This window comes from Rissa tridactyla, chromosome 18 (assembly GCF_028500815.1).
Source record: "Rissa tridactyla isolate bRisTri1 chromosome 18, bRisTri1.patW.cur.20221130, whole genome shotgun sequence".
Classification (NCBI taxonomy): Eukaryota; Metazoa; Chordata; class Aves; order Charadriiformes; family Laridae; genus Rissa; species Rissa tridactyla.
Window position 1 is genome coordinate 602,227 of NC_071483.1, and position 24,668 is coordinate 626,894.

Here is a 24,668-nt window from a genome sequence, read left to right on the forward strand (position 1 = left end):
GTCCTCATGCCAGCTGGGACACTTCGCTCCCTCGGATCACCCCACGGTGACCCCGCTACACTATCTCAGCGCCCGGGGGCCACCCTGGGGGAGCACAAAGGGACCTTTTATAGCCCAGGGGGGCTATTGTGATGCAGCTGATGCAGTGTCAGTTGGGTGACGGAGGCGCAGTGGGGTGGGGGACAGGCCAGGACGCCCTCTTGGTGAGTGGGGGCTCTTGGGGTGAGCACTGATGGTTACGGGGCTGGTCGGGGTCCCCCCATGTCCCCTCTGTTCTTTCGCCGTTGCTGGGGGGCCCGGCTCACCCCCCTGCTCCTCTCTGGGCAGACGCATCCAGGGCTCGGACATGAGCTCCCAGCAGACACCGCAGGCGCGGAGGTTCCCCATCGAGGCCGGTGACTGTCCCCGCGTGGCCGTGCCTCCGGAAACGCAGGAGCCGGCAGAGGCCGAGCAGGCTGTGGGAAGGTAAGGGGGGCCGGAACACCCCATGGGGCCCAGGGTCCGGCCCTGGCACAGCCACGCCGCGTCCCCATCGCAGAGAGCAGGTCCCTGCTCTGGCAAACGTGGCTTGTTTTGCTCTCGAAAGTGTCGTCTGATGGCTGGAACCTCTCCTTGTCCTGGGACAGGCCAGGCGCCATCGGGCAGGCAGCGTCCTGTGATGTGCCGTGCCGTGCTGTACCGTATCAGATAATGCCGTGCCGTGCTGTGCCACACCATGCTGTCCCGTATCAGACAATGCCGTGCTGTGCCGTGGGGCTCACGCCGCTCTCTCCCCACAGGCAGCTGCGGCGATGCCCCGGCAGCCACTGCCTGACGCTGCCCAACGTCCCCATTGACGTGTTCATCGCCATGGGAGGCAGCAGCAGGCCTCGCGCCAACTGACGGCCCCCGCCCTGCGCCCCCCGGGGCTGCGGAGCTGCCAAGGACACAGATCGGTGACGGACTTTGTAATAAAAGGACACCTCGGAGCGATTCTGTGCTCAGAACCTGCGTGCGGTGTGTCGGCCATGGCGGGTCGTGGGGCGGGAGGGGACACGGAGAGATGGGACAGGAGGGGGCGGGGCGTGAGGGGGTGGGACGTGAGGCATGGGGTGCAAGGGACAGGACACGAGGGATGGGGCACGAGGGGACAGAGCGTGAGGGGATGGGACACGAATGACGGGACTCGGGTGAGGGGACGCGAGGCCCAGGGCCGCCCTCCCGCCCGCTAGGGGGCGCCCGAGCGCCGCGGCCCCAGCACGGGCGCGCGGCCCCGCCCCGCCCCGCCCCGCCCCCGCCGCCTGAAGGGGCGGGGCGCCCTCCGCGCGCAGGCGGTTTGTCCCGTCCCGGCCGCCGTCCGCTCCCCTCGCCCTCCCTCTCCCGGGGCCGCCATATTGTGGCCGCCGCAGCTCGGGAGCCGCCGCCTGAGGAGCCGCGATGGGTGAGGGCGGGTGCGGTCCCGAGGCGCCCCGGCGGCGGGCGGGGATGAGGGGGGACGCGGGGAGGTGCTGAGGGGCCGCCCCGCCGGCCGGGCAGCGGGGACAGCCCGTCCTGGGGCCGCCCGCGCCCCTCACCGGGGCTCCGGCCGCCTCCCCTCAGCGGCGGCGGGCCGGACTGGCGGGGCGGGGGGCTGCGGGCCCGGCCGCTGAGTCATCCCGCCGCCGGCACGGCGGGGCCTTCCCCGGGCAGGGCCCTCGCTGGCTGCGGGCCGGCGGGGGAGCCGGGGCTGGGGGCGGCCCCTTGTGGGGGACTCTGCGGCGGGGGGCTCCGGGTAGCCCGGGGCAGGGGCCGGGTGGCCAGGGGCCGGGTAGCCGGGCTGCTGGAGCAGGGGTCCTGCTCTGAGTCTGTGTTGCCCGCAGAAGATCAGCAGCTCGGTCTCCGGGCTGCTCCGGGGTGGGTAAAGGTATTAAAGCATATTAATGCTTTAATATTCTGTTTCTTGGGTTTTGAGGACGCCTTCTGCCGGTAAAAAGCCTTGAGAGGCAGCGGTGGAGAAGGGCTGCTGCAATTGAAGCTTCATCAAAGTGTCTGTGGCGTGCTGTCAGGTCTCTGTCTCGTTTAAATTCTGAAGTTTGTTTAAGAGTTTAGAACCGAGCTCCAGTGAGGTCCTACTAAACTGTTCGCTGTTCTAATAACCCATCAGGGCCTTGGCTGTTGTAGCTTTTGTGAAATAAAACTTCAGCAGCAGTGTCAACACAAGCTTAGCGAGGCTGTCCCTGTGCAGCGTGTCGCTATGGACGATATAAGCAAATACGTCTCCTGACAGAGCGCAGGGAAGGAGGGTAGTGGAGGGGCTTGTCTGCAGATTCATAACCGCTAGCACTAAGTACACGTGAAGGCTCAAAGAGGTAGCAGACAGCTCTTTCTCTTAGCTACAAATAACTCATAACTGAGTATTGCCCTTGAAAAGGCACTTCAATAACAGCAGACTCTTTTTGTAGCTTTTGATGTAGCCTGAAATTGAAGCTCCCTGCTCAGGGAGGAAAGATGGCTTTCTTTAAGGCTTCAAGTAGTGAGACAGGGTTTGAATGGGGGAGGTGAATGGCAAAGCCAAGCCCGTAGCAGGGATATTCTCTTCTACAAAGCAGAGTAAGGATCCTCTGGGAAGTAAGGATTAAGGTCTTGTAAATTTTCACCTGCAGTATTGTCTTTTGACCAGCTTTCCCTCCAGAAGTCTGAAAAATGCCCTTTGGGGTGGGATGCTGCTTTATCAAAATCATCTCGTCAGAAACTCCTCTGCTGTCTTCAAACCCCTCCTGTGATGTTCCAGGAAAAGTTAGTGGCCACAAGTCTGTGTGTGTGCAATGGCTGCAGCACCTCCCAGTCCAGAACAGCTTTTAAAACTTAATTTATAGCTTGAGATGTAAAATCTTGACTGGCAACTTTGAGTAGAAGAATGTCCTCGGGCCTGTTGGTGAATGTCTGGAAACTGCCTGTGTTACCTGGCGCTGAGGACGTTCATGCAAAGGAGCTTCCCGTCCTTCCCCACCACTGCCTCCCTGTTTCTTCTTGGAGTTTGAAGCAGGCATGTGTCTGACAGCAAGGATTTAATACTTCCCTCACTTGGGTTATCCTCATGTAACTTTTCCTTAACTTTTTAAATAAACTAAGAGTGCTTTTTCATTGTTTTAGGTTAATAGGACTAAATGGTGGCAGCGTAACGTTGTTACCCCTTCTTGTATGGTGCAGGTTGAGGGTACCGTAGTGCTTGTAAGCTGCTGCGGTCTTGGTCTTGCCTGTGTTAGAAATGCTCATCAGTTTGTTCTTCATTTGCTATGCAAATGACATGTCTAAATGCCTTTATAGTGCTATTTAGCCTGTGGAGCAGTATGTAATACTCGATTCTTAATAAAACTTCTGTGGCTGATGAATTTAACTAGTTATTTGGCTATTTTGCTTTGTTTGCTTGTGTTCAGGAGAGCAAACATGAACTTTGTAAAGGGGAGCTTGATCATTAAAATAGTGTAATAGTGAAAGTACTAATTCCTGCAGCCTTTCAGCTTTAAGCTATTGTGCTGGTGAGGTCCAGATGAACTCAAATTCGCTTGGCAAGTCAGACAGTACTGTTTGTCTCTGGAGCAAAGCACATGTTGGGAAGGATGAGCTTGTTGGAATTTTATAGCCCTCTGATTGTCTCTGACTATTTCTCATTGTTTTTAAGCTCCCCTAACTCATGGGTCAAGTTTGAGTTGACTTAGTCAAAGAGTTAATCCCTGTTTTAAGAGCTGTTACAAAGGAGACTCTGATCTCAATGACAGCCTATTGATCAGTCCGCTCTTAAGGAAATCTGAGTGTTTCAGAATTTGTAAATCAGGTTGAAGAGGACTTAAAGCCCCCCAAACCTCAGATTTTTTTGGGGGTGGAAAGATCAGGAGGAGGTAGAGTTCAAATTAATGTGTATTGAGAACTGGGCTGAGGAATAGGTGGGTTCCCTTTACATCAGGGCACGGGTAGCCTAAAAGGAATCCTAATCTTAGGCTGACCCCAGTGGAGGACAAGTGTGCTGTGGGACTGTTCATTTTCCCTCAAGAGAATTTTTGCTTTTCCCTTCCCCCTCCCCAGCCAGCCCCATCAGCGAAGCTGCTGCACATTCCAGTAGTGATATCACATCACTGGCTTTTGGTAGCTAAAACAGAAGGGAACGAGCCAATGGTGGCTGCGGCACCAGACAGCTAAATAGCTGCATGGATAAGCGTTTTACCAGCACAGCATGTACTGCCTGCGAAGCGCCCAGCCAGGGGACGGTGGCAGGCTGGGTCTAAGACAGCTCTGAAAGAGAACTTGGCTCTGCCTGTGCTTATTTGTAGTAAACACGCCAGTAACCTGTGTAAGAACATAACAGCAGCAGAGCAGACATAGAAAACAGAGCTGCACGAGTGACAGGGTGACAGAACTTGGCCACTTTTCCAGGGTTTAACAGCAGCTGGGGTAATTCCAGGGCTGTAGAGGAAAAGCCTTGCGTTGCTGCGTATTTGACAGGACTTCTTATGTAGTTGTTCTTCTCTTGTAAGCACAACTGTTTAGCTTCCTTTTCCCTCTGTTGACTTCTGAGCAAATGAAGGGATTTTATTATTATTTTTTTTTATTCATTGTAAAACTATCAAAGTGACACGTTCAATATAAGAATCTGTTCTTGGCTAATTTCTGGTAGCAGTTCAGAGCTGTCTTTTTATACAGTGTGCACAAGTAATTAAACTACTTCTATATATTTATTATAACCAATTTAATTTAATTTGTATTTAAGCAGTACAGATTATTTAGGCTTCTCTTTCTGTAGTTTCAACTGAAATCATAAAGTTGTCCTGGACACACTTTTTCTAGAAGAGGAACCTCTAGAGATGTTAATAGGTCCGTATCTGCAGCTTCTGTCGGGAAGAACCTTTGTGCTGTGCTATAAAGTGAGTGCTTAAGCTTTTAAGAATTGACTGAAGACACGTCTATATATAGTGTTGTAAAATGCATTACATATCTGAGTTCCAGAAGAATTTTTGTTTCTGTTCTCAAAGCTAAGGAACTCCTTTACACGTGGGAGATAGAAGGAACAAAATTCACATAAGCACTGCTAATTATGAAGTGACACTCTTTACATTTACAAGGAAACCAGCGATTAATGCTGATATACTTGGCCAGGTGAAGAGAGAGACTTTAGATTTTGAAACACTTCAGAAATGCCTAACAATGTTTTGTTGTTTCTTGCGTGGCATGTTTTTCGGTTCACTTTAAGCAGCGGCTTTGGTGGTATTTTGATAAAGTAAGAGGCAGTGAGAGGGTGAATGTAGAAGTGGCCACAGATTCTCTTTTCAGTTGTAAGTAGGTGACAGCGGTAAGAAATCATGTTCAAAACTGACATGCCATACCTAAATGCTGAATCAAGTTTCCAGGGTTTCACTGTCTGTGTTGTTAGGGGCTGTATTGAGTAGCTGACTGCAGAAATAACAAGAGTTTGAGTTACAAGTGTTAAGACTTCTAGAGAAATGCGGGATCGTGAGGTAGTAACGTGTAGTCACCCTAATGCTGCCCACGATGGACTCGTGTGTGCAGCCTCAGGAGATGATTGGCGTATTCTTACAGGCCCCTCCTCCCCAGGTCCAAAAATATCACAAATGCTTTGATTTTTTTTTTTAAAGAAATGCCTCAGTAACTGTAATTGGAGATAGCTTGACTATCACATGTAGTTTTTAACATTGTCAGGGGAGATGACTTGAGTCTTAAACCTCTGATTTAGCATTGCTAGCTTGTTCTTCTAAAGGTAAGGTTCATTTTCTCTGCGTGATCCAAACTGCTCTGATGTCTGCTACTACTAAATCAGTTCGCTTCAACTGTCTGCTGTTCCTGGAGGGGGCATAGCGTTGAAAGCACAGGCATTTTGTTGAACATGGATCCTGCAGAGAAAGACACCTACCAAGCTTACTGTCCTGGTGACTGTTCCAGAAGAGTCCCGTCTTTCCTCTTCGGTGTCTGAACCTCCTTGGCACCCCAGGGTGGGGTGGTGACTTATGTGAATTTGATGTGGTTTATCTCAATCTCCCTGCAACTCGGTCAGTCTGAGAAAATACCAGGACACCAAGGGCAGCAAAGAGCAGTCACCGTTCCTGTCGTCTGGGAGATCTTCTTGCAGCAGCAGTGCAGGAGTGTGATGCTGTAGGGATATGTCCTTAGCTCAAAGCCTGTGCAAACACGGAGGCAGGAAGAGATGGGAGACCCCTCTGCGTTTTCAGGTGAGTATATGAAATGGAGAAACTTCCTGCTGGGTAGGAGAAACCTGAAGAATATAGTCATTAAAGCTTGTCATGTGAAACTTGTCAAATTTAGGGGGGGTGTTAATTGTAACTGACCAAGTTCACATTGTTGCAGGGAGAACTTAGGTTGGAAGGGGCCTTTGGAGGTCATCTAGGCCAGTGCTTGATCAGGGCAGGGAAGCTTTGAAATGTACCCAGTAGGCACTAATTGGCTGATCAGTGCTGATGGAGTTCATCAAGTGTATTCATTTACACTTGCATAATTCTGCTACTCCTTTCCACTCCAAACACGCAGCTGTCAGCCTTCCTGGCTGGCCAGGCTTTGCCTTAGATATGTGTCTTATGCCCAGCAACAGCACTGTAATAGATACCTTATGAAGATTACCTTTGTGAAAGGGTGTTTTGGCTTAAAAAAGGCCTTGTCAGATCTGTCAGTGTAACTGTTTCTCTGCCCTGTCACTTTGGTCTGACTCAGCAGCACAAGTCCTGATTTAGACAAGTGAGTCCCTGTGGTGACTCAGCTTGGAGGCTTTAGTCAGCAGCTGAAAAAATGTTTGAAGCAAATGTCTTTTGTAATGCAGAGAAATGGGAAGAGCATCATCTGGAAAGAAGCAAGGTTGGGTTTCTGATCCGGTAACATTAAGCCGTTATAATCTTGGCGTGGCAGTGGTGACCCTGGAATTACTTTTCTGGCTGAACTGCTGTAGCTTATGTTGGCTTTTACACAGATGCTTACAGGATTTGAGTGCTCTGCTGAGCCTTCAGAGTCAAACTTTCACACTGTTTTTCCTTTCTTTTAAGTGGTACATACCTCCTCATCATTCAGTATATGAGGATGAGTGTGGCAACCTGTACTAGTAATTCTTTGGTTTACATGACTAAACTGGAGGATTATTTTTTTCCTCAGCAAAGCCAACCGTTGCCAACACAAGCTACAGCAGGAGCCAAACTTCTTCCATTTCCCAAAGCGGTTTCGTTTGCACAAGAAATTGAAAAGGTATTGTTCAGTCAAGCTTCATCCCTAAGTTTAACTGCTCCTGTAGCTCTTGTAAGAGGATTCTCAGCTTGCAGAACACCTGAAGTCATTCCCAGTATGAATTATTAGCTTAATAAAGCCTTGCTTTGGTTTTAATGGACCAGTTTTTATTAATAATTTGATTACAAAGGTGTTAGCATCCGGAAATTGTTGGCATGGGGACTTTTTAATGTTTATGGTGAAGATGTGCTATATGCTATGAGGCACGATCTTGTAGTGGCTTTAAAATCCCACTTGAGCAATTTTTCTCTCTGGGGAGACTAAGGAAGAATAACGGAGAAGTCAGTTGGTTTCATGTGGGCTTTTTGTAGAGTGAGTTTTGAGGACGTAGACAAACAGCCTTCTAAAAGGAATAATAAAAATGTGTTTTAACTCATTGGTGATTTGCAGTCCTGAAAGGTGTATCAGTGTTGGGCTGACAGGTATGTTTAATGTGGGCCTGGAAAGGCAGCTACTTGCTTCATGCTCTGAAATGACCATAGGTCATTTCAGCAACTTACTTGTACCTGGTTAATAGCGAGCAGAGTTACTTGTCTGATGTTGGCTTTGTCTCTCTTTCTGGCTCAGGATGATGGAGATGTATCTAAACTCACGTCGCTGTTTGAGTCTCAGTCCTTCTTTGTAGCTGCTCCAGTAATGGCTTCATCGGCTGTCACCAAACTGGAGTTACAGACCTCCCTTGAGCATCTCACCCTACATAGCCACTCGCATAGCTAAGAAATAAAAGCTAATGCTTCTGACACTTAGTGCATGTTCCCTTTTGGCTTTTCTGACAAGTTTTACAATTGCTGCTGTTTTCTCCAGGACAGAGGAGTCCCTCTGAGCCAGGACTAGCAGGCGTTCTGCTTTTCAGTGAGGTTTGCATCTGCCTGGTCTCTGAGGTGCCTGAGCAAAGCTTTACATAGCTGTGCTTTATTAAAGCAAGTCATCAAACGTGTACAAATGGATTTCAAAATTTGTCCCATGGAGACAGGGTTACCTGCTGTTATGTGGTCTGGGTATAGAAATAAATCTTTATATATGCAGGCTGATAATCCTTAGATCTATTTAATGTGTCATGTTAGCACTGAATTTAATATCTGCTTTGTCATCTTGGGGCTGATGGTTGGCAGATCTGATCGGAGGTGCAGAGCTTGGATGCTCAATAAGTGAACTATTGGAATGCAAATACTGTCACTTTTTTCTGTGGAGCTGCTGTGAATAAAGTTCGCTAATGCAGGGAGGTACTTGGCTAGAAAGAGCACTGACTTAGGGAACTGTGTGAGGTCAGGGAATTCCTAGAGCAGAAGCAATATTTTGTCCAAACTCGGTCAGAATTATTATTTTAAATGGAGTCAATCTTCCAAGTCTGAGTTTACTGTTTTCTTGAGTGAACTCTGTGAGGTTTTGGTGTAAACAGCAGATTCTCAAGAGTTCTTCAGATTTGAAACAGAGTTGAAACTCTTGGACATTTGTGGAACTGTTTGGTCTGCATTGGTGTGGGGAAGAGATGGCTTGAAAGCTCAGTAGACTCACTTTTTTTTAACATAGTACAAGCTTTTATCTCTGCAGTTTTTAATTCAGCCCTAGGGAAGGTGAATTGGACTGAAAAGGTTGAGGTAAGGGGGGTGCACACTGACCCCTCTGTAACCAGTGGTCAGGAATGGCGATACCCTGCTGAGGAAACACAGGTGCTTCAGAGGGATTTCCAGTGGTCAGTTCTAATTGACCAGTGAAAAAGGAAAAGGTGGAGATTGTCCTGATCGGGGGTGGTCCAGGGGATGCTGAACTTGGAGGAAACCAGGTTCCTGGAAAAGTAGGCTGTCTCTTGCAGCAGGAGGCTAGGATGGCAGGAACAAAGTATAAGCAAGGGCCTGAAGCCTAAGGAGCTGGACTGGCTTTTGCTGTTTTTAGAAAAGCTATGTTACTGTTTCCACTGGGGGAGGGGGTGCCTCATTCTAATCCTGACCTAATTCTTGATGTTTTCCTTTCTTTTCTAACAACATATTCGTGCTGTGCTGATATTCTAGTAGAACAGGGCGAGCTCCAGCCCTTGCCTAAGAGTCCTGCTCCCACACAGGCATGCTGCTGCACCTGGGCAGGCAGGGTTGAGCTTGGCTTGTTGCCTGAGCAGCTCTGAGGGGTGAAAATACAGTTTTATGCCTGTTGCGAAGGGACGATCCAGGCATCGTGGTGTCTGGCCATTCTACCTACAGGCTGAGGGAGCCGGGGATCTTCAGCCTGGAGAAGAGCAGGCTCTGGGGAGACCTTAGAGCAGCCTTTCAGTCCCTAAAGGGGGCCTACAGGAAAGCTGGGGAGGGACTCTGGATCAGGGAGGGGAGCCATGGGATGAGGGGTAACGGTTTTAAACTGAAAAAGGGGAGACTGAGATGAGATATTGGGAAGAAATTCTTGGCTGCGAGGGCAGTGAGCCCCTGGCCCAGGTTGCCCAGAGAAGCTGTGGCTGCCCCATCCCTGGAGGGGTTCAAGGCCAGGTTGGATGGGGCTTGGAGCAGCCTGCGCTGGTGGGAGGTGTCCTTGCCCAGGGCAGGGGGTGGCACTGGATGATCTTTAAGGTCCCTTCCCACCCAAACCATTCTAGGATTCTGTCCACATGCCTACATATCCCTCTTGCATTGCTGTGTACTGAGATATTTGGAAAATGTTCCTGTCCTCTTTCTTCAGCAGGTTGTTAGATGGGCTCGTAGCACTGCGCCCCAGGCACTTGTGTGTGGGTGCCTGCAGCCTTTCCCCATCCCGTGAATGGTACCTGTACCTGTTGTGCCAGGGGGATGGTCAGGGGTGGCTTCTGGGGAGAGATAAGCAGTGAGCAGGCTGCAGGCACTGCCAGAATGGTTTATCTGCTCTGCAGTCTGTTTGGTGTGGTCTCAGGGAAAAAAGGGGTACCTGGAGCAGCTTCAGGCTGCAAACTGCTCTGGGTGAGCTGCTGTGGTGTAGAAGGAAAAAGCCTTATTGCCCGGCTTCCTCGGAGTGCTGCAGGTAAGCTAGGAGCCTCAGAGGCTGGATGGAGCAACATCAGAACGATTTTGTAATTTTAAGGTGTGAGCTGATACTATCTTCATTTGAGGCAGGGCTTAGCTGGTTCTTAGAGAAGAAAAACCTTTCCTAGGAGAGGCGCAGTGCAAGGTGCAGTCCTAGTACGACAGTGTTTTGTAGAGGTTAAGGTGGCCGCCTAGATGCGGTAGCTAAAACTTCAGCACAGTTAAACTTGCTGTAGGTAAGGTTCCATTGTCATTTTACAATCAAGAGCTCTTCTGTAAAAGCGAAACTTCGCAGAGCAACAATGTTAACATGCAAAGTGAAAATCTGCGGCTTGAATATCTTCTGTGCATCAGTCATTTGTGAGCAGGTGGTTGCTTTCCCGAGCCTGACAGTCCGAGTTACTCCAACGGGCTGATGTAGTGGGATTGCTTTGCACGTGCTCACACTGATAGAATTTGAGTTAATAGTTAACGATGAAGCCTGACTTGCCAATACACTGGGTGAGCTAGATGTTTTGTACTGAAACACTACAAGTAAAGAATTCGTACGTGCCTGGCATGCCGCTGTCTGTTTTGTTTCGTGTGTTTGGGCTTGCTGCAGTCTGTGCTGCCTACAGCATGTGCTGAGCTCACCGTGAAGTCATAATCCTGCATTTGTGACATTCAGCCATTGCCATGGAAGTGGGGTGTAATGTAAGAAATTAGCATTCTAATGTCATTAAAGTATTGACACAGATGATGTCAATGGAAATCCACTGAAGAGATAAATGTGTGTGAGCAAAAATAGACAATTAAGTGCCGCAGAGACTGTTGTACAGTGATGTGCTGTTACACAGGTGATGTGAAAAATCACTCTTCAGGGGCTGGTTGTATCTTTGGGGTTTCCTTGCAGGGTAACAGTGCTCTTGATGCTCTAGAGTGTGCTCTGGGACCCTGCGGCATGGCCGAGCGTCTCTGGCTGTTTTCCGGACACCCGGAGCAGGGTCCAGGGTGTGCCCAGCTGAGTGGGGTTGTGCAAGTTTGGAGGCAGCTGAACTGTCATGTGTCACTCAGCTATTTATATGAGTAACTGGCTGGTAATCCTGCCTATAGTGTTAAGGCATTTAATCACTTTTTCCTCCTCCTTTTCTTAAAAAATGCCTTTTAATTGGAGACTTTGCTTTCCAAAGGGGGGTAACAAATTTGTCTTTGTTAGGGGTTCTGTTGTAATCTTCAGAATTAAGCTAGCAACTTGTTCTCTTTTATGCGGCTGCATCAGCCATTAGCGTTGTGGTAGTAATGTGAATACGCCGACATAACAGTGGGAGTTAAATACATTTTCTGCATTAAAATCTATACGTAGATGACACACCTTGATCTGATACAAGCCCTTAAAACCTGTAGTTTTCTTTAAAGTCTTCCATCTTCTGAATTAGCTACTTTTTGGTTAAAAATAATACTAAAATTCTTCCCTCTATTCTTGGCATACAGTACTGCTGGGAAGAGGGATGGGCAAGTGAGAGCAGTTGCATAGTTCCTGTGATCTTCAGTCTCTGCTTTTCTTTGCCATGTAAATTGTCTTTTAGAATGAAGAAAGTGCTGTCAAATACCTTTAGAAACAAGCCAGCTATTCCTCTGAACCTCTGACTCATGAGAAATAAACTCCAGAAAAAAATTAATGGCTAAATACAGGCTGTCAGCAAGGAGTAGTCCAACTGCCATGTGAAGTGTGGTGTAAGTAGGATTTTTGCCTTCGTTTTATTGAGGACAGGTCTTATAAAATGGGGTACTTAGAAAAGGGACTAAAGGTAAATTTCTTTAAGGCTCAAGATTTTGCAAGGCCTGCTGTAATTTGATGGCTTCGATGCTAAAGTCAGTTTTGAGGCTCTGTGCTTTTCCTCAGTGGTTCTCAGCATGACGTAGCCCTTTTTTTGTAACTTCTGGCCACTTACTGTGCCCTCAACAAGTTACTGAAAAAGACTTTCTAACCTGGCACTGGAATACTGCTTTTACTGATGAGTTGTGGTTGGTGGCTTCTTCTTAGCTTCAGAGGCGCCAATAAACCTGTGACCCATCATGCTGCACCTTCTCAAGCCTGGTGGGTGTCTCTGGGTGCTGCTACCGGTTGCTGAGCTTCCAAACTGTTTCACAGCAGTGGACAACGTGGGGTCAGGGCTCTTTTCCAGGGACATGCATCTCTATTACAGTGTAAATGACCAGAGGAACTTGGTTTGGTAGCTTTTTCTTTATTGCTTTCCAGAAGAATGTCCTCTTGGTGTTTTGGCTAGGGAAGAGAATGCCCTCTGTGAAAGCAGATGCTGTGAAATGGAGTCTAACTCTTTCACAGTGCTTGGTGTCTTTTTAGCTATTTTTGGGAAATTGTAGAACTGAAAGTATTTTGTTTACTCTCCTATTAAAATATGAATTCTTCCAGTTGTTTTCACTTTCCATAGCAATGAAGTGTTGATATTTGTACATTGTATATGTCTTTTCTTGGCTGTGGGCTTTCCTAGTAGGAGGGCAGTAAGGCCTGAAACTTCTCCAGCTGCTCTTGGAAGGGCTCCAGACTGGCTGGAGGCAGTTGATAAGTCGGACTGAAACTTTCTGTAAGCAATGTGGCTGAGGAGCGCTTACAGCTTGGAAGAGGAGGGGTAAGGAGATAGCGCTGCAAGTTTTCACAGGACACTTCTTCCACCTGCCCTTAACAGTTGGAAGAAAACAAAGATATTGGTGTCCAGAAAACTCCTGGAGAAGAGTAAGTTGGTCTCGGGGTTAATTGGGACTCTAATGCTGTGTATCACGATTGCTTCCTTCCTCTCCTGGGAAAGGCACAGATGTTAAGCAAATAATATTCATCACAAATGGGAGAAAGGGAGAGTCTGGAAAGATGCAAAAAGGAGTCGACATGGTCAAAGCAGTGGATAACAACTGGATGCAGCTGAGGAATTGATATCCCTCTGTGCTCAGGTTACTGCTTGTCCCTGATTGCCTTCAACTGTGCCAAATAGTGGAGTGCCACTTCCCTGACTAGGAGGCAAATACACAAGTAATCAAGTTTGAAGTACTGCATTAGTCAGATATGAAGCAGCAAATTAAGTAGGTCAGGTACTGAATACTTGCAGTAACCTGGCAGGACAAACATGGCCCACGCATTATGTACAGCTCTGCTTTTTGCAAGGTTTTTTATTCTTGTTATAAAATCAAGGCCTCAGTTTGCTGTGAGTTCTGTTGGATTATTGCCATGCATACACCGTGAACCTCCCAGTCTGGGGAAAAAATGTCAAGGTGTGATTTATGCAATGATGGATGATACAAGGGAAATAATTTCTGCTGAAAACCAAAGTAGAAGTTAGCTCGGCACCTCCTGAGGACAGTGCAGCTGTTTGAGTAGAAGCCTGTCATCTGGGTGGTGTGTGCTTCATACTGTGAAATTTGGTTCAGGTGCTTCCTAGAAGCTTCGTAACAGTCTTGCTATAACAGCCTATTACATGAACTAAGGTTGGGGTCACATTCTAACTTGAAGCTTCTACTTTAGTGTTTGAGACCAGCTCTTGCAAATAAGTCTGTCTGATCTGGCTATTCTGCGTGCATGGACTTCCTTGTCAGAAGGGACACGTGGGAAATGAGAGTGACAGGAAATCTGAGGCAGGTATTTTTTTTTCTCTTCACAGAAACCATGGCGAGTCCTGCGAAGGATAACTATCGAATGAAAAGTTACAAGAACAAAGCCCTAAATCCTGAGGAAATGCGTCGGAGAAGAGAAGAGGAAGGAATTCAACTGCGCAAACAGAAACGAGAGCAACAGGTAACTGTCATCTTGAGTAGCTTGTGTACAGCTTTAACACAACCAGGATTGTGCTGCTGCCAAACTGGAATCTTCAAGGATCTGTGCATTAAGGTTTGTTGGCAGTCCTCTTTATTTTTCCTGTTCTGAGATCTTGCTTTTCTCTTTGTACCTAGTACAGAGCGCAGCTCGCATCAAGAGCTCTCCGAGCACTTTTTCCTTGGGGTACTAGAGGTTTTTGTTCACAGATCCTTGTTTTTAAGGGCTTTTTTGAGTTTTTTTTATTAATTAGTAAATGGGGTTATTTCCTTGAGAAGCAGGAAGAGCAAGTGAAAGTATGGGCTGTGTGTATTTCTTAACTCTGAGCTGATTTGGTTTTTTTTTTTGGCTTGGAGGTCTATGAAAGTAAGAGGTGATTCCCAGGTGATGTATGTGGCTCAGACTAAGTGTTTGCTCTCTCAGTGCATCATTTACAAGCTGCCTTCTCCCCAGTTTCCCCAACTTGTTGGGTCAAATTCTGCATTTGCCTGTACCAGTGTCTCAGTGACTTGGGCATTTGCATATCTGAGGGCAAGACTTAGCATGTTTTATTATTGGGGTTTGTATGCCAAACTAGTCTTCAGAGTGCAGAGCTGTTATTAATGACTACTCTTCTATTCAGGTTGCGTTTAGTCTAGCTGATGGTATCTTGTTTGAGGAACAAGAATGTCTAGTTATGAAGATTGTTCATCATTGCTTTCTAATAATGACTCGTGTGTTTTGTTCCCTGCTAGCTCTTTAAAAGAAGAAATGTGGAGCTGATCAATGAAGATGCCTCCATGTTCGATAGTCTCCTTGTGGATTCCTACGTCAGTTCCACAACGTGTGGGGTAAGGCGCCTTTCCTTCTTGCAGTTGTGCCTTCAGGTAGATTTAGTGCTGTGGACTGCACAGAACTAACAAACCTCAATGTTTTTTGTTTTCTCATTTTTGAGAATGTTGTAAATGTTACTACAATGAACTGGAAAAGTCTACCAGGAAGTAAATAGCATGCTGTAATCTCAAATTGTGACTATTTGGATTACTAGCTAAGCACAAAATCATGGTAGGCTGTCATGCCCTTGATGCCCTAAATAAATAATCTTGGTGTGAAAAGGAACCATTGTTCTGTCCCCTTTGCAGGAGGGAGTGATCACAAGAGAGATGGTAGAGATGCTGTTCTCAGATGACCCTGATCTGCAGCTAGCAACCACTCAGAAATTCAGGAAGCTACTCTCCAAAGGTAAAAATAATTCCTCTTACCCCTGCCATAGGATCTGACGTAGCCTTTCTTTTGCAAGCGTTTGTGTACGTGTATTGCTGTACAGAAGCTTAGCAACTTTGAGCTTGGGGAAAGACAGTTATAGTCCAGAAATTTGGTAATCTAGTATGTTGCTAATGATTTACAGTTGTATAAATCGTACAGAAAGTGATTCTGGAGAGTTGTCCTGACAAGTTCAGTACAGCTTGAGATCATTCAATTCAATAATAGTTCATGCTTGATATTCCCTGCGTTAGACGTATTTTGACACTGCCTTGCTGTTTCAGAGCCAAATCCTCCAATAGATGAAGTGATAAACACTCAGGGAGTGGTGGACAGATTTGTTGAATTCCTGAAAAGAAGTGAAAATTGCACACTACAGGTAAAGGAGATTGTGTTGTGAATTCTTCATGGCATGTAGCTGTTTAACCTTCACAGCTTAGTAATGTGAACCCACGGGTGCTATCATGGAAAAGTGATGCCTTCAACCCAAAAGATGCAGGTTGTATGATGTATAGGAAAAGACAAAGGTAGCCTGTAATGCTTAGGCAAAAAAAAGGAAATTATAAATTGCTCTAAATGGAATTATTGGAAGAATACTGACAAAAATAACACAGTTGAGGTGCAGCAGAAGAGAATTTGGCCATCCTGTGTCTGATATTTCTGCTGGGAGCTAGTGGAGCTACAGAATAAACATGTAGGAAGAAATTGTGTGAGGAAAAACCTCCATTATTGGAGGCTTTTAAGTACAGGCTAAGAGTCTGTTTGAAATGGGTTAGGTAGCGGTGATCCTGCCCTGGGGCAGAGGGATGCACTAGATGGCTTCTTGAGATTCCTTCCAGCTTGGTAATAACTATAGTTACTTTGCAGGGGTTAAAGATACTTCCATACATGGAATTGGATCTGAGTTGATGACTGCCTTCATCTTTCTTCCTGACCTCTAGCCCAAGGCCATGTATCATGGGAGCTTTCTTTCAAGAAGAACTGAGTGGAAATCTGTTTTTAAACCAAAGAATGAGTGGCAAAAGCAGGGAGCTTGCTGCTCAGCTTCTCTCGAACTCAAGGCATCTTTGTGGCATTAGCCAGATGAGATGGTGGGTTAGAACTGGCTAGTCGGCACTAGAGAAAACTTTCTACTCCACGTGTATTTATGCACTGTATGTCTTCGCTTTTCTTGCTGGAAAATTGGTGTATAGGTGAAATTATGTGGTTTGACTGACAACGATGTCTTCACTTGCTAGTCCTTTGAGAAGCTGTAGCCTCTGAGAAAACACTTAGGAGATGTGGCTCTTTTTTATTGCTCAAGGAAATAAAATCCTTTCCTTTGAGTATTGGGGTGTTCTGTTGTGATAGGCTTTCTTTCTCGCACAGCCTTCTTAGTAGAAGTTGAAAGAGTTATAGCCAAAATTTAATGGCAAATATCTTGCTACATCAAGATTATTTTATTCATACTTTTGTCATTTACTTGCTTGTTTCAGTTTGAAGCAGCGTGGGCACTGACGAATATTGCATCAGGAACTTCCCAACAAACAAAAATAGTAATTGAGGCTGGGGCAGTTCCTATATTTATAGAGCTGTTAAACTCTGACTTTGAGGATGTTCAAGAACAGGTAAGGTTCACTTCTTTCTTTGGGGTTAGGGAGAGAACCACAGTAGATGACACACGACTAAAACGCCATATGTAAAATGAGTGACCAGTGTCTAAAAACTGGCTTCAGACCACAAATTCAAGTATCGTTTGCCTGGAATTATGGGGAAAATGCTTTCTTAGCACACTACCCTTTTCTTCCTCTGTTCAGAAACTGCGTGAATGCTAAAACTGTTGCTGTTTCCTTTCAGGCTGTCTGGGCATTGGGGAACATTGCTGGAGACAGCTCTGTGTGTAGAGATTATGTCCTTAACTGCGCTATTCTTCCTCCCTTATTAATGTGAGTAGCCATGAATACTTGCCAATACAGTTCTTGGAGTCCCATTGTACTACAGCAGAGCAATATTTGAGCTGGGTGAATAGATTCCCTAGCGATGTGCGGTGACGTTCACTGGGAATCGAACCATTGGTACCAGATAAACTGGCAGTTGAGACAAGTACCCGATAAATAGAGTGGGACTTGGTAGATAACATGCCTTCTCACAAACCTTTGCACTGCTCTGAAGCTGAAGCGGGTGCTGTTGCAGTGTGCTTGTCTTTCTGAAGTCACAGGGCTTGCTGTTTCACTGTGTGTCCCTCAGGTGCCTGCTCTTCGTGCTTGTGCTGTGGATTTCGGGTGCTTGTCTGAGTGGGCTCCTCTAGGACTGAGGAAAGGGAGCAGGTCTCTGCACGTCACCGTGCCTCTGCAGCTTTTAAGTGTGGTGCGGACCCACCACGGCCTGTCAGGAGTGCGCTCTCAAGGGCTGTTCACTGCCCTGGAAGGAATTGGTCTTTATTTTATCCTGTCCTTGGCAGACCGATGCTTTGTCACAAGTGACTTGGATTGTTGTACTGCTACTTCTGTCAGTCAGCTGTCACAGTCATTGCTGACTAAGTCCTCAGCCCACAGGGCTCACTGTCGTCTTTGGAGTTCAGAGACAGCAGTTTGTGTCTGGTCTCTAGTGAGGACCATCTGACCTCAGAGAGGGGTGTAAGCGTCTGCCTGGGCTGCATTTGAACTTGGAACTACATTTCACTAACTTATCCTTCCTTCTGCAACTTGTCTAATGTGGTGCTTGCCTTCCTGACCCCTGTCACTTGACGTTGTTAGGAATAATAGCTATTTATCCTAAGAAGTACTTGCTTGTCACTTCTCTTGCTTATTGAGAGGCTCAAGTGACAAGCAGTGTGGCTTGAGCTACGGCAAGGAGAATAGTGGTTTGGCTTCTTTGAAATCATACTTGTTTTCCTTCTGATTCCTTTGCTGGTTTCCACAACAAGGATTATAATTCATGGTAATCGTCTCTTTAGGCTCCTTACGAAGTCCACTAGGTTGACAATGACAAGAAATGCTGTCTGGGCCTTGTCAAACTTGTGCAGAGGAAAGAGTCCACCACCCGAATTTGATAAGGTGAGAATAAATGTCTTGTTGGCAGACAGGTGATGGGGAGACACCCAGTTAAGACGTTTGTATGCATTATTTTTGGCTGTTGGACTTCTGTAAGTCATTCTGGGAGGGAACAGGGTGAGTTCTTCCTGCTGAGGTTGATTTTACTGTTTAGCAGGTGTTTGAGAGCCTGTTTAGTTTTCTGCTAGCCATTCTGCCCGGCTACATTGGCAGCCCATCTGCTGGCCCCCTCAAGTAAGGGGGCAAGCCAAGGCTTCCCTGCAAGGTAGCATACACTTGGGCTTCTGTGAACAGCGAACGCTGTTATGAGCTCTGGAAGTTGGAGACTTCATTCAAATTGTGACTAAAAACTTGATTCTGAGACCTCTAAATGCTACAAAACTGTGGTAGCTTTCCTCTTTCCCTTTCCTGGTGTGCTATTGGCACTAACAAAAGGCTCTACTGGCCTTTTGGGTGTCTCATCCTTCTTGGGTAGAACAGAAATGTTTTAAGATCGGTGTGTTTCACTTTTTTAAATGAAAGCTCTTGTGTCAAAGCTAGGAAGCCTGCGGTGAGGGATGAAATCTGAATTGAGTGTGAATGTAAACCCACTTATAAATGATTGAAGTTTTCTGAGGTGTAACTGTTGATGGTTGCTGCTCTGAATACTGAGCTATTTAGGGTTATTAAGAGTAAGAAATGGAGCAATGCTCTTACATAAGACATATAGGGAGCTTCCAAACGGTAGCACACACAGTAGTGCTTGTCTCAGGGGTCTAGACTTGGTCCAAGAAGAAAGGATGTAATTTTACTTTAGCAATAAAGCTGTTGAGGTAACTTTAGACACTGATTATGAGGTATGTGAGCCAACAGGGAAGCTGCTGACTTTGGGGAAGGGAACTGGGGACATTTCAAGTCAGCACAGCCATGTGGTGTTTGCATGCAAAGGTGGTGGTCCTTGAGAGAATGTGACTTAACCTTCTGGGTGGTGGCTGTTGTTGTAGGTATCTCCCTGCCTGCCCGTGTTGTCCCGGTTATTATTCAACAGTGACTCTGACTTGCTGGCAGATGCGTGCTGGGCTCTTTCCTACTTATCAGATGGCCCCAATGAGAAAATTCAAGCAGTTATTGACTCAGGAGTGTGTCGGCGACTGGTGGAGCTGTTAATGTAAGTATCTCGTCTTGCTGCTTCAGCCCAGTGAAACTGGGAAGTGTGTGACTGAGCACGAGTTTGTATCAAAACCCATCAGAGCAGTCCTTCCCCGCCTCGTGGGCGCAGGATGAGGTGATGGTACCTGAGCTGACTTGGGAGCAGTTATGGAGGAGGGTCTGAAGTGGGCTGAGAGCTGCAGTTTGATGGCTTTTCTTTCCGAGAGAAGCTGAGTGTTTTCTAGTGCTGGAACGCTAGTTAATACTGAAAAATTCTGGGTGTTCTCATTGGGTTAAGAGCATCCTTGTCCAGGAAGGCAATGTAAATGCTGAGATCTGTAATTAAGCTGAAGATGATGGAGTTAGGATGTTAAGGATGAAAACACGTCTGTATTGCAAGTTTTTCTTCAGCCTCTGCTTATCCAGTGGCAATGTGGTCAACTTATTGTATGTTTCTATATGCGAGGGGATGGAATTCTAGGTAAATAATGCAGATGAGATACTGGGGAGAGAATCTTCTGAATGTCCAGGTGCCTGTGATCTGATAGATTTGGTTTCATCCTTGCACCATTTTCCCTGCAGGCACAATGACTACAAGGTGGCCTCCCCAGCTTTGCGGGCGGTTGGCAACATCGTGACAGGGGACGACATCCAGACCCAGGTGAGGGGAAGTGCAGTGCCCGTACAGCGTAGTCACTGTGTGAAAAGTCAAAGTATTTAGCTCTGGACCTGATACTGGTGATCTCACTTCTGCTTTCTTTCTCAAAAGGTGATTCTGAACTGTTCAGCCTTGCCTTGTCTCCTTCATTTATTAAGTAGTCCCAAGGAGTCAATCAGGAAAGAAGCCTGCTGGACTATATCTAACATCACAGCAGGAAACAGAGCACAAATACAGGTACAGTCTTCTCCAGCCCATCTGTAACGATCCTAGATTCCAAGCTCAGCGTTAAGGATTTGCAACTTTTTTCTTACCTAACACTTTAGAGGCTGGTTTTGTTCACATCTCTTATTCTGCAGTAATTTGCAAATTTGCTGCTCCCAGCAATCTGCAAAGCAAGAGCTAAAAAGAGCTTGCTAATTGCACCAACAAAGACTAGGCTGAAATGAGTCCCACAGGTTGGATCATTGGAATAAGAGGAGATACAGCCCCTATTTCTCCATGCTCAATTAGAGATACCCCTTTGAAAAGCTGCAGCTTGTTGAGTTTTAATTATCCTTTTGGTGACCTACATACGAAAACAGCTAAGTGATGAAAGCATTCCTGTAGTATTGATGCTATAAGAGGGATTGTCTACTGTGCTAGTTATGGAACCAAGTCTCCCGTGCTAATAAGATTTGACTGAGGAATAAAATGGAGGAATCACTGAAGGCTGTAGCTTGGAAAGTTCTTTTTGCATTGGAAAATGGAGGTAGAGTTTTCCTTCAGGTACTTAATGGCCTTTTAGAAACTGTGTTGCCAATTGAAGCGTTTCTCTCTGCTCTCTCTCCCCAGGCAGTCATAGATGCAAACATTTTCCCGGTACTGATAGAAATCTTGCAGAAAGCAGAATTCCGCACGAGGAAAGAGGCAGCATGGGCTATTACAAATGCAACGTCAGGAGGAACTCCCGAACAGATCAGGTACTCCCTGTGGCTCCTCTTAGGGGAGGTCTGACTGCGTGCACGGTGGCTTTGTCTTTATGGGAACTGCAAGATGAGTAGCAAGGGAGTGATGCGGAGAACCTGCGAGAGAATACCAGAGACAGGCAAAGCTATAGCTGGGTCTTATACCGTGCTGTAAATTGTAGCGTCCTTCTGAATAGGCATAAGCTACCCCGTGCTACTTCCCCCGCCCTGTTTAGACAGCTCAGACCAGGCCAAATGTCCAGACTTGATGACAGATTAAACTCCAGTGTGGACTTAATTTGAGTAGCACCTGGATTTCAGTGGGAGTTAGCAGGTTTCTTGTAAGAGTTGGGGTGTGTATGCAAATGCAAATAAGTGGATAAAAAAATTAACCTTGCGGAACAGTAGAAATATATTTCAAGGTAACTTCTTCTATTTTAGTTTGACTCATTTCCCTTGCTCTTCTAACTGAGCAAAGGTGATGCTCGCCAGACCCTGCACAAGTGTATGTTGTTGATGCTCTCTCTTCAGGTACTTGGTGAACTTGGGTTGTATCAAGCCTCTCTGTGACCTGCTGACTGTCATGGACTCCAAGATTGTTCAGGTGGCGTTGAATGGCCTGGAGAACATCCTGCGGCTTGGAGAGCAGGAAGCCAACCAGAGTGGAACAGGCATCAACCCCTACTGTAGCCTGATTGAGGAGGCCTATGGTAGGTCGTGGCTGGTGGCCTTGGTGCTGTTGACTTTAACGCCATAGGATAATAGGAAAGGTGTCTGCTAGCTTTCTTGGTAGCTTTTCTGCTGTGCTAAGGGATTTAGTATATTACAAGTTAGCCAATATTTGTTCCAATAGTCTGTCGTCTTAGACTCTTATGAGTGGGCATAGGACAAAATACTTGGAAGTAAAAACTATCATGCTTCTGATCCAAGCGTCCCTAGGTTTGAAGGCCAAGCTGGTAATTGTGGCTCACACCAGTTGGGAGTATTAATCAGAAATAAGTGAAGCCAAGTAAAAAGTGACACTTCTGGGTCTGAGATTGCTCTAACTGTACCCAGTTGTATGCTGCAGATGTATAGTGGCAATCCAGAGGGACTTGGCTTTTCCCTGGAGCACCTTAATTTAGTGGGGTTTTTTTTGTCCTGCTCTTAATGCTTTGAGGATTGGTTCCTATTTTTGTCTGAAACTCCCTGTATACTGCCAGTGTCTGATTTGACCTCTCACTGACTGTTACACTGTGTGTCCTGATTCTCCCAGTAAGGGTAATTCTTGAAATTCTTGAGAGTATATTGTGCTTGGATGCTTTCTGTTCAGCAGTGGATTTAATTAGGACAGCTAAAGCTGCTGCCCTTCTGCTGGAGGCTACTGGGACGGGCCCTGCTTCCTTCCCCTCCCTACCCCCTGCAATGACCAAACTGTTCACAGCCAGTTGTTTTAATTTCACTGAAATCTGGTTTAGTCTCCAGCAGAGAGCTGGGAGCACGTCTGCTTTAGCTGTGTCAGCTAAAGCTACTGTTGAAAAGACGTTAATGCTGCCGGATACAAATGAAATCCAAAAGCAGCTCTGGAATAGTTCGTTTTAGATGTCAACGCTGCTCACAACGTGCAGATCTAATACAGACAAAGGTCTTGTGGTGAACAGTGGCAAGGGTGGAGAATGAATGTGGAACACTGTAAATATCGGGATCTCCTTGTTTCATCACATTCCACTTTTTTTCCTCCAAGGTCTGGATAAGATAGAGTTCCTACAGAGCCACGAGAACCAAGAGATCTACCAGAAGGCCTTTGACCTGATTGAGCACTACTTTGGAGTAGAGGATGACTCCGCTCTAGCTCCCCAGGTAGACGAGAACCAGCAGCAATTCATCTTCCAGCAACCTGAAGCCCCCATGGAAGGTTTCCAGCTATAATGTGCCTGCAGAGGGGAAAAAAAACCACCACAAACTTGCTGGAAAGCAACTGGGAGCAGCTGATCGTCCCGTCCCCTCCTCGCAAATGGAAGGCTAAACACCCACTCCACCTGTTAGGAAATGATTCTTCCTTCAAACAACTAGAAACAGTGCTTTGTCCTCGTGGAGAGAAGGGGATGTTCTTACACTTTTTTTCCTTTTTGCTGCTGCATACATGTCTTTAAAGCAGGCATCTGGGTGGAGGAAGGACACTGAGGTAACAGATTCACCTCTTGGTTGTGTGGTTTTTTTCCTTTGTGGTGATCTCTCACAACTGTCACTTCTTACCTCGGGTACTTAATTGAAATTGCAGCATTGGGTTGGGTAAAGAACACAAATAGAAAGTAAGCATTCTGACAACAATAATTCTGGAAACCTGGGTTGATCTATTTAATTTTTTTGCACATGTTACTCTTTATTAAAGACTCTAATTTGCCAAGAGCAAAGTTTAGCCCTGGCCTTTCTGCGACCCTCCTTCAGCGGACAGTCCTGTTGAACCTGGGCCACGTTCCCCTGAAAATATACTGTAAATGGACAGAGAAACGGGAAGTTCTCCCGCTCCTGGGAAGATTTTTCTGGGGGGAAGGCTACTTCCCTTTGCCTAGATTTTTTTTGTTGTTGTTTTTTGAAGAACTGCTAGTGGTATTTACAAGGAGAGAGGAAAAAACAAAAGGCAACAAGACCCCAAAGATGGTCACTCTGAAGAGGGCGGGATGCTTGGGTGGTGTTTGAAAGAGGAAGCACAGCTGCCGTTGCACAGGCTTTGCATTGCTACTGACTGAAGTCACAGAACTGTTGAAATGGTGAAAACCCATCTTCATCTTTACTTGAAATATTGCTATTTTTTTTCCATGAGAAACATGTTTTGAGTTCTGGGGTTTTTTTCTGACTTGGGTTGGGGTGGATCACTGTATGGGTTGGAGGAAGAGGACATGGCTACACGTGGCAGCAGTGTTGTGTGCGGTGTTAACTTCAGTAGCAACAGGCCTGAGTTTTCAGGTTTACCTCCTGCTCACAGTTGGATCATGTACATTTTACTTCAAAAAAAAAAAAAAGTCAAATCTCTGTATTTTTTATATTATATATAGGTAGATATTTGTCTAATTGGGCTTCAGAGAAAAATATATATGAAATTTCTGTAATTTATGTAAATAGAGCACTGTGAGGCAGGCACACCTGGAAATGACGGCCCCAACTCACTCACTGGTTGTCCTGCTTCTTTTCCTCTGTTTACTCACGTACTGTATAAGCGACCATAGAGCTGTCTTAACTCAGAGCTGGTAGCGGAGTTCACTTAGCCAAGATTTTGTTCAGCAGAACTCGCTGGGCTGTGGAGAACAAAACCACTTCTGGGCTGGGGAGGAAGCCCGTGGTGGACGTGGTGAGAAGCGAGGCCTGGTGCGGCTCCGACTTGATGAGTCCTTTCTTGTCAAATGAATAAATGACATCTGTGCAGTATGGCTGGGTGCATCTGTGCAGCGTGGCTGGATCTGTGCGGTAGGGCTGGGTGCATCTATGCAGTATAGAACCTTGGAATGGTTTGGGTTGGAAGGGGCCTTAAAGCCCAGCCAGTGCCACCCCCTGCCCTGGGCAGGGACACCTCCCACCAGCCCAGGTTGCTCCAAGCCCTGTCCAACCTGGCCTTGAACCCCTCCAGGGATGGGGCAGCCACAGCTT

General features: G+C 46.6%; 1 protein-coding gene across 7 annotated transcripts; it reads left to right on the forward strand.

The window, feature by feature from the left end:
• The first annotated feature begins 1,290 nt into the window (after window positions 1–1,290).
• On the forward strand, window positions 1,291–24,449 carry KPNA6 (karyopherin subunit alpha 6). 7 transcript variants are annotated; one of them, XM_054223479.1, is made up of 15 exons: window positions 1,813–6,197; window positions 7,126–7,215; window positions 13,886–14,112; window positions 14,772–14,867; window positions 15,159–15,258; window positions 15,564–15,658; window positions 16,755–16,886; window positions 17,116–17,204; window positions 18,215–18,314; window positions 19,295–19,458; window positions 20,022–20,100; window positions 20,209–20,334; window positions 20,932–21,059; window positions 21,576–21,754; window positions 22,768–24,449. In XM_054223479.1, exons 3-15 carry the CDS (start codon window positions 13,891–13,893, stop codon window positions 22,950–22,952), a joined length of 1,695 nt encoding a protein of 564 aa, XP_054079454.1. In that variant the 5' UTR covers window positions 1,813–6,197; window positions 7,126–7,215; window positions 13,886–13,890; the 3' UTR covers window positions 22,953–24,449. The 7 variants fall into 7 exon arrangements, with proteins under 7 accessions (XP_054079453.1, XP_054079456.1, XP_054079451.1 ...); XM_054223478.1 differs by lacking the exons at window positions 1,813–6,197; window positions 7,126–7,215 and adding an exon at window positions 1,291–1,420; XM_054223481.1 differs by lacking the exons at window positions 1,813–6,197; window positions 7,126–7,215 and adding an exon at window positions 1,306–1,430.
• The last annotated feature ends 219 nt before the right edge of the window (window positions 24,450–24,668 follow it).

Bases quoted from the DNA above. Each gene is read 5' to 3' on its own strand.
- KPNA6 (XM_054223474.1), top strand. From the start codon at position 10,086: ATGGTTTATCTGCTCTGCAGTCTGTTTGGTGTGGTCTCAGGGAAAAAA. The intron at 17,205-18,214 runs GTGAGTAGCCAT...TCGTCTCTTTAG, and splicing joins ATTCTTCCTCCCTTATTAAT to GCTCCTTACGAAGTCCACTA. The intron at 19,459-20,021 runs GTAAGTATCTCG...TTTTCCCTGCAG, and splicing joins CGACTGGTGGAGCTGTTAAT to GCACAATGACTACAAGGTGG.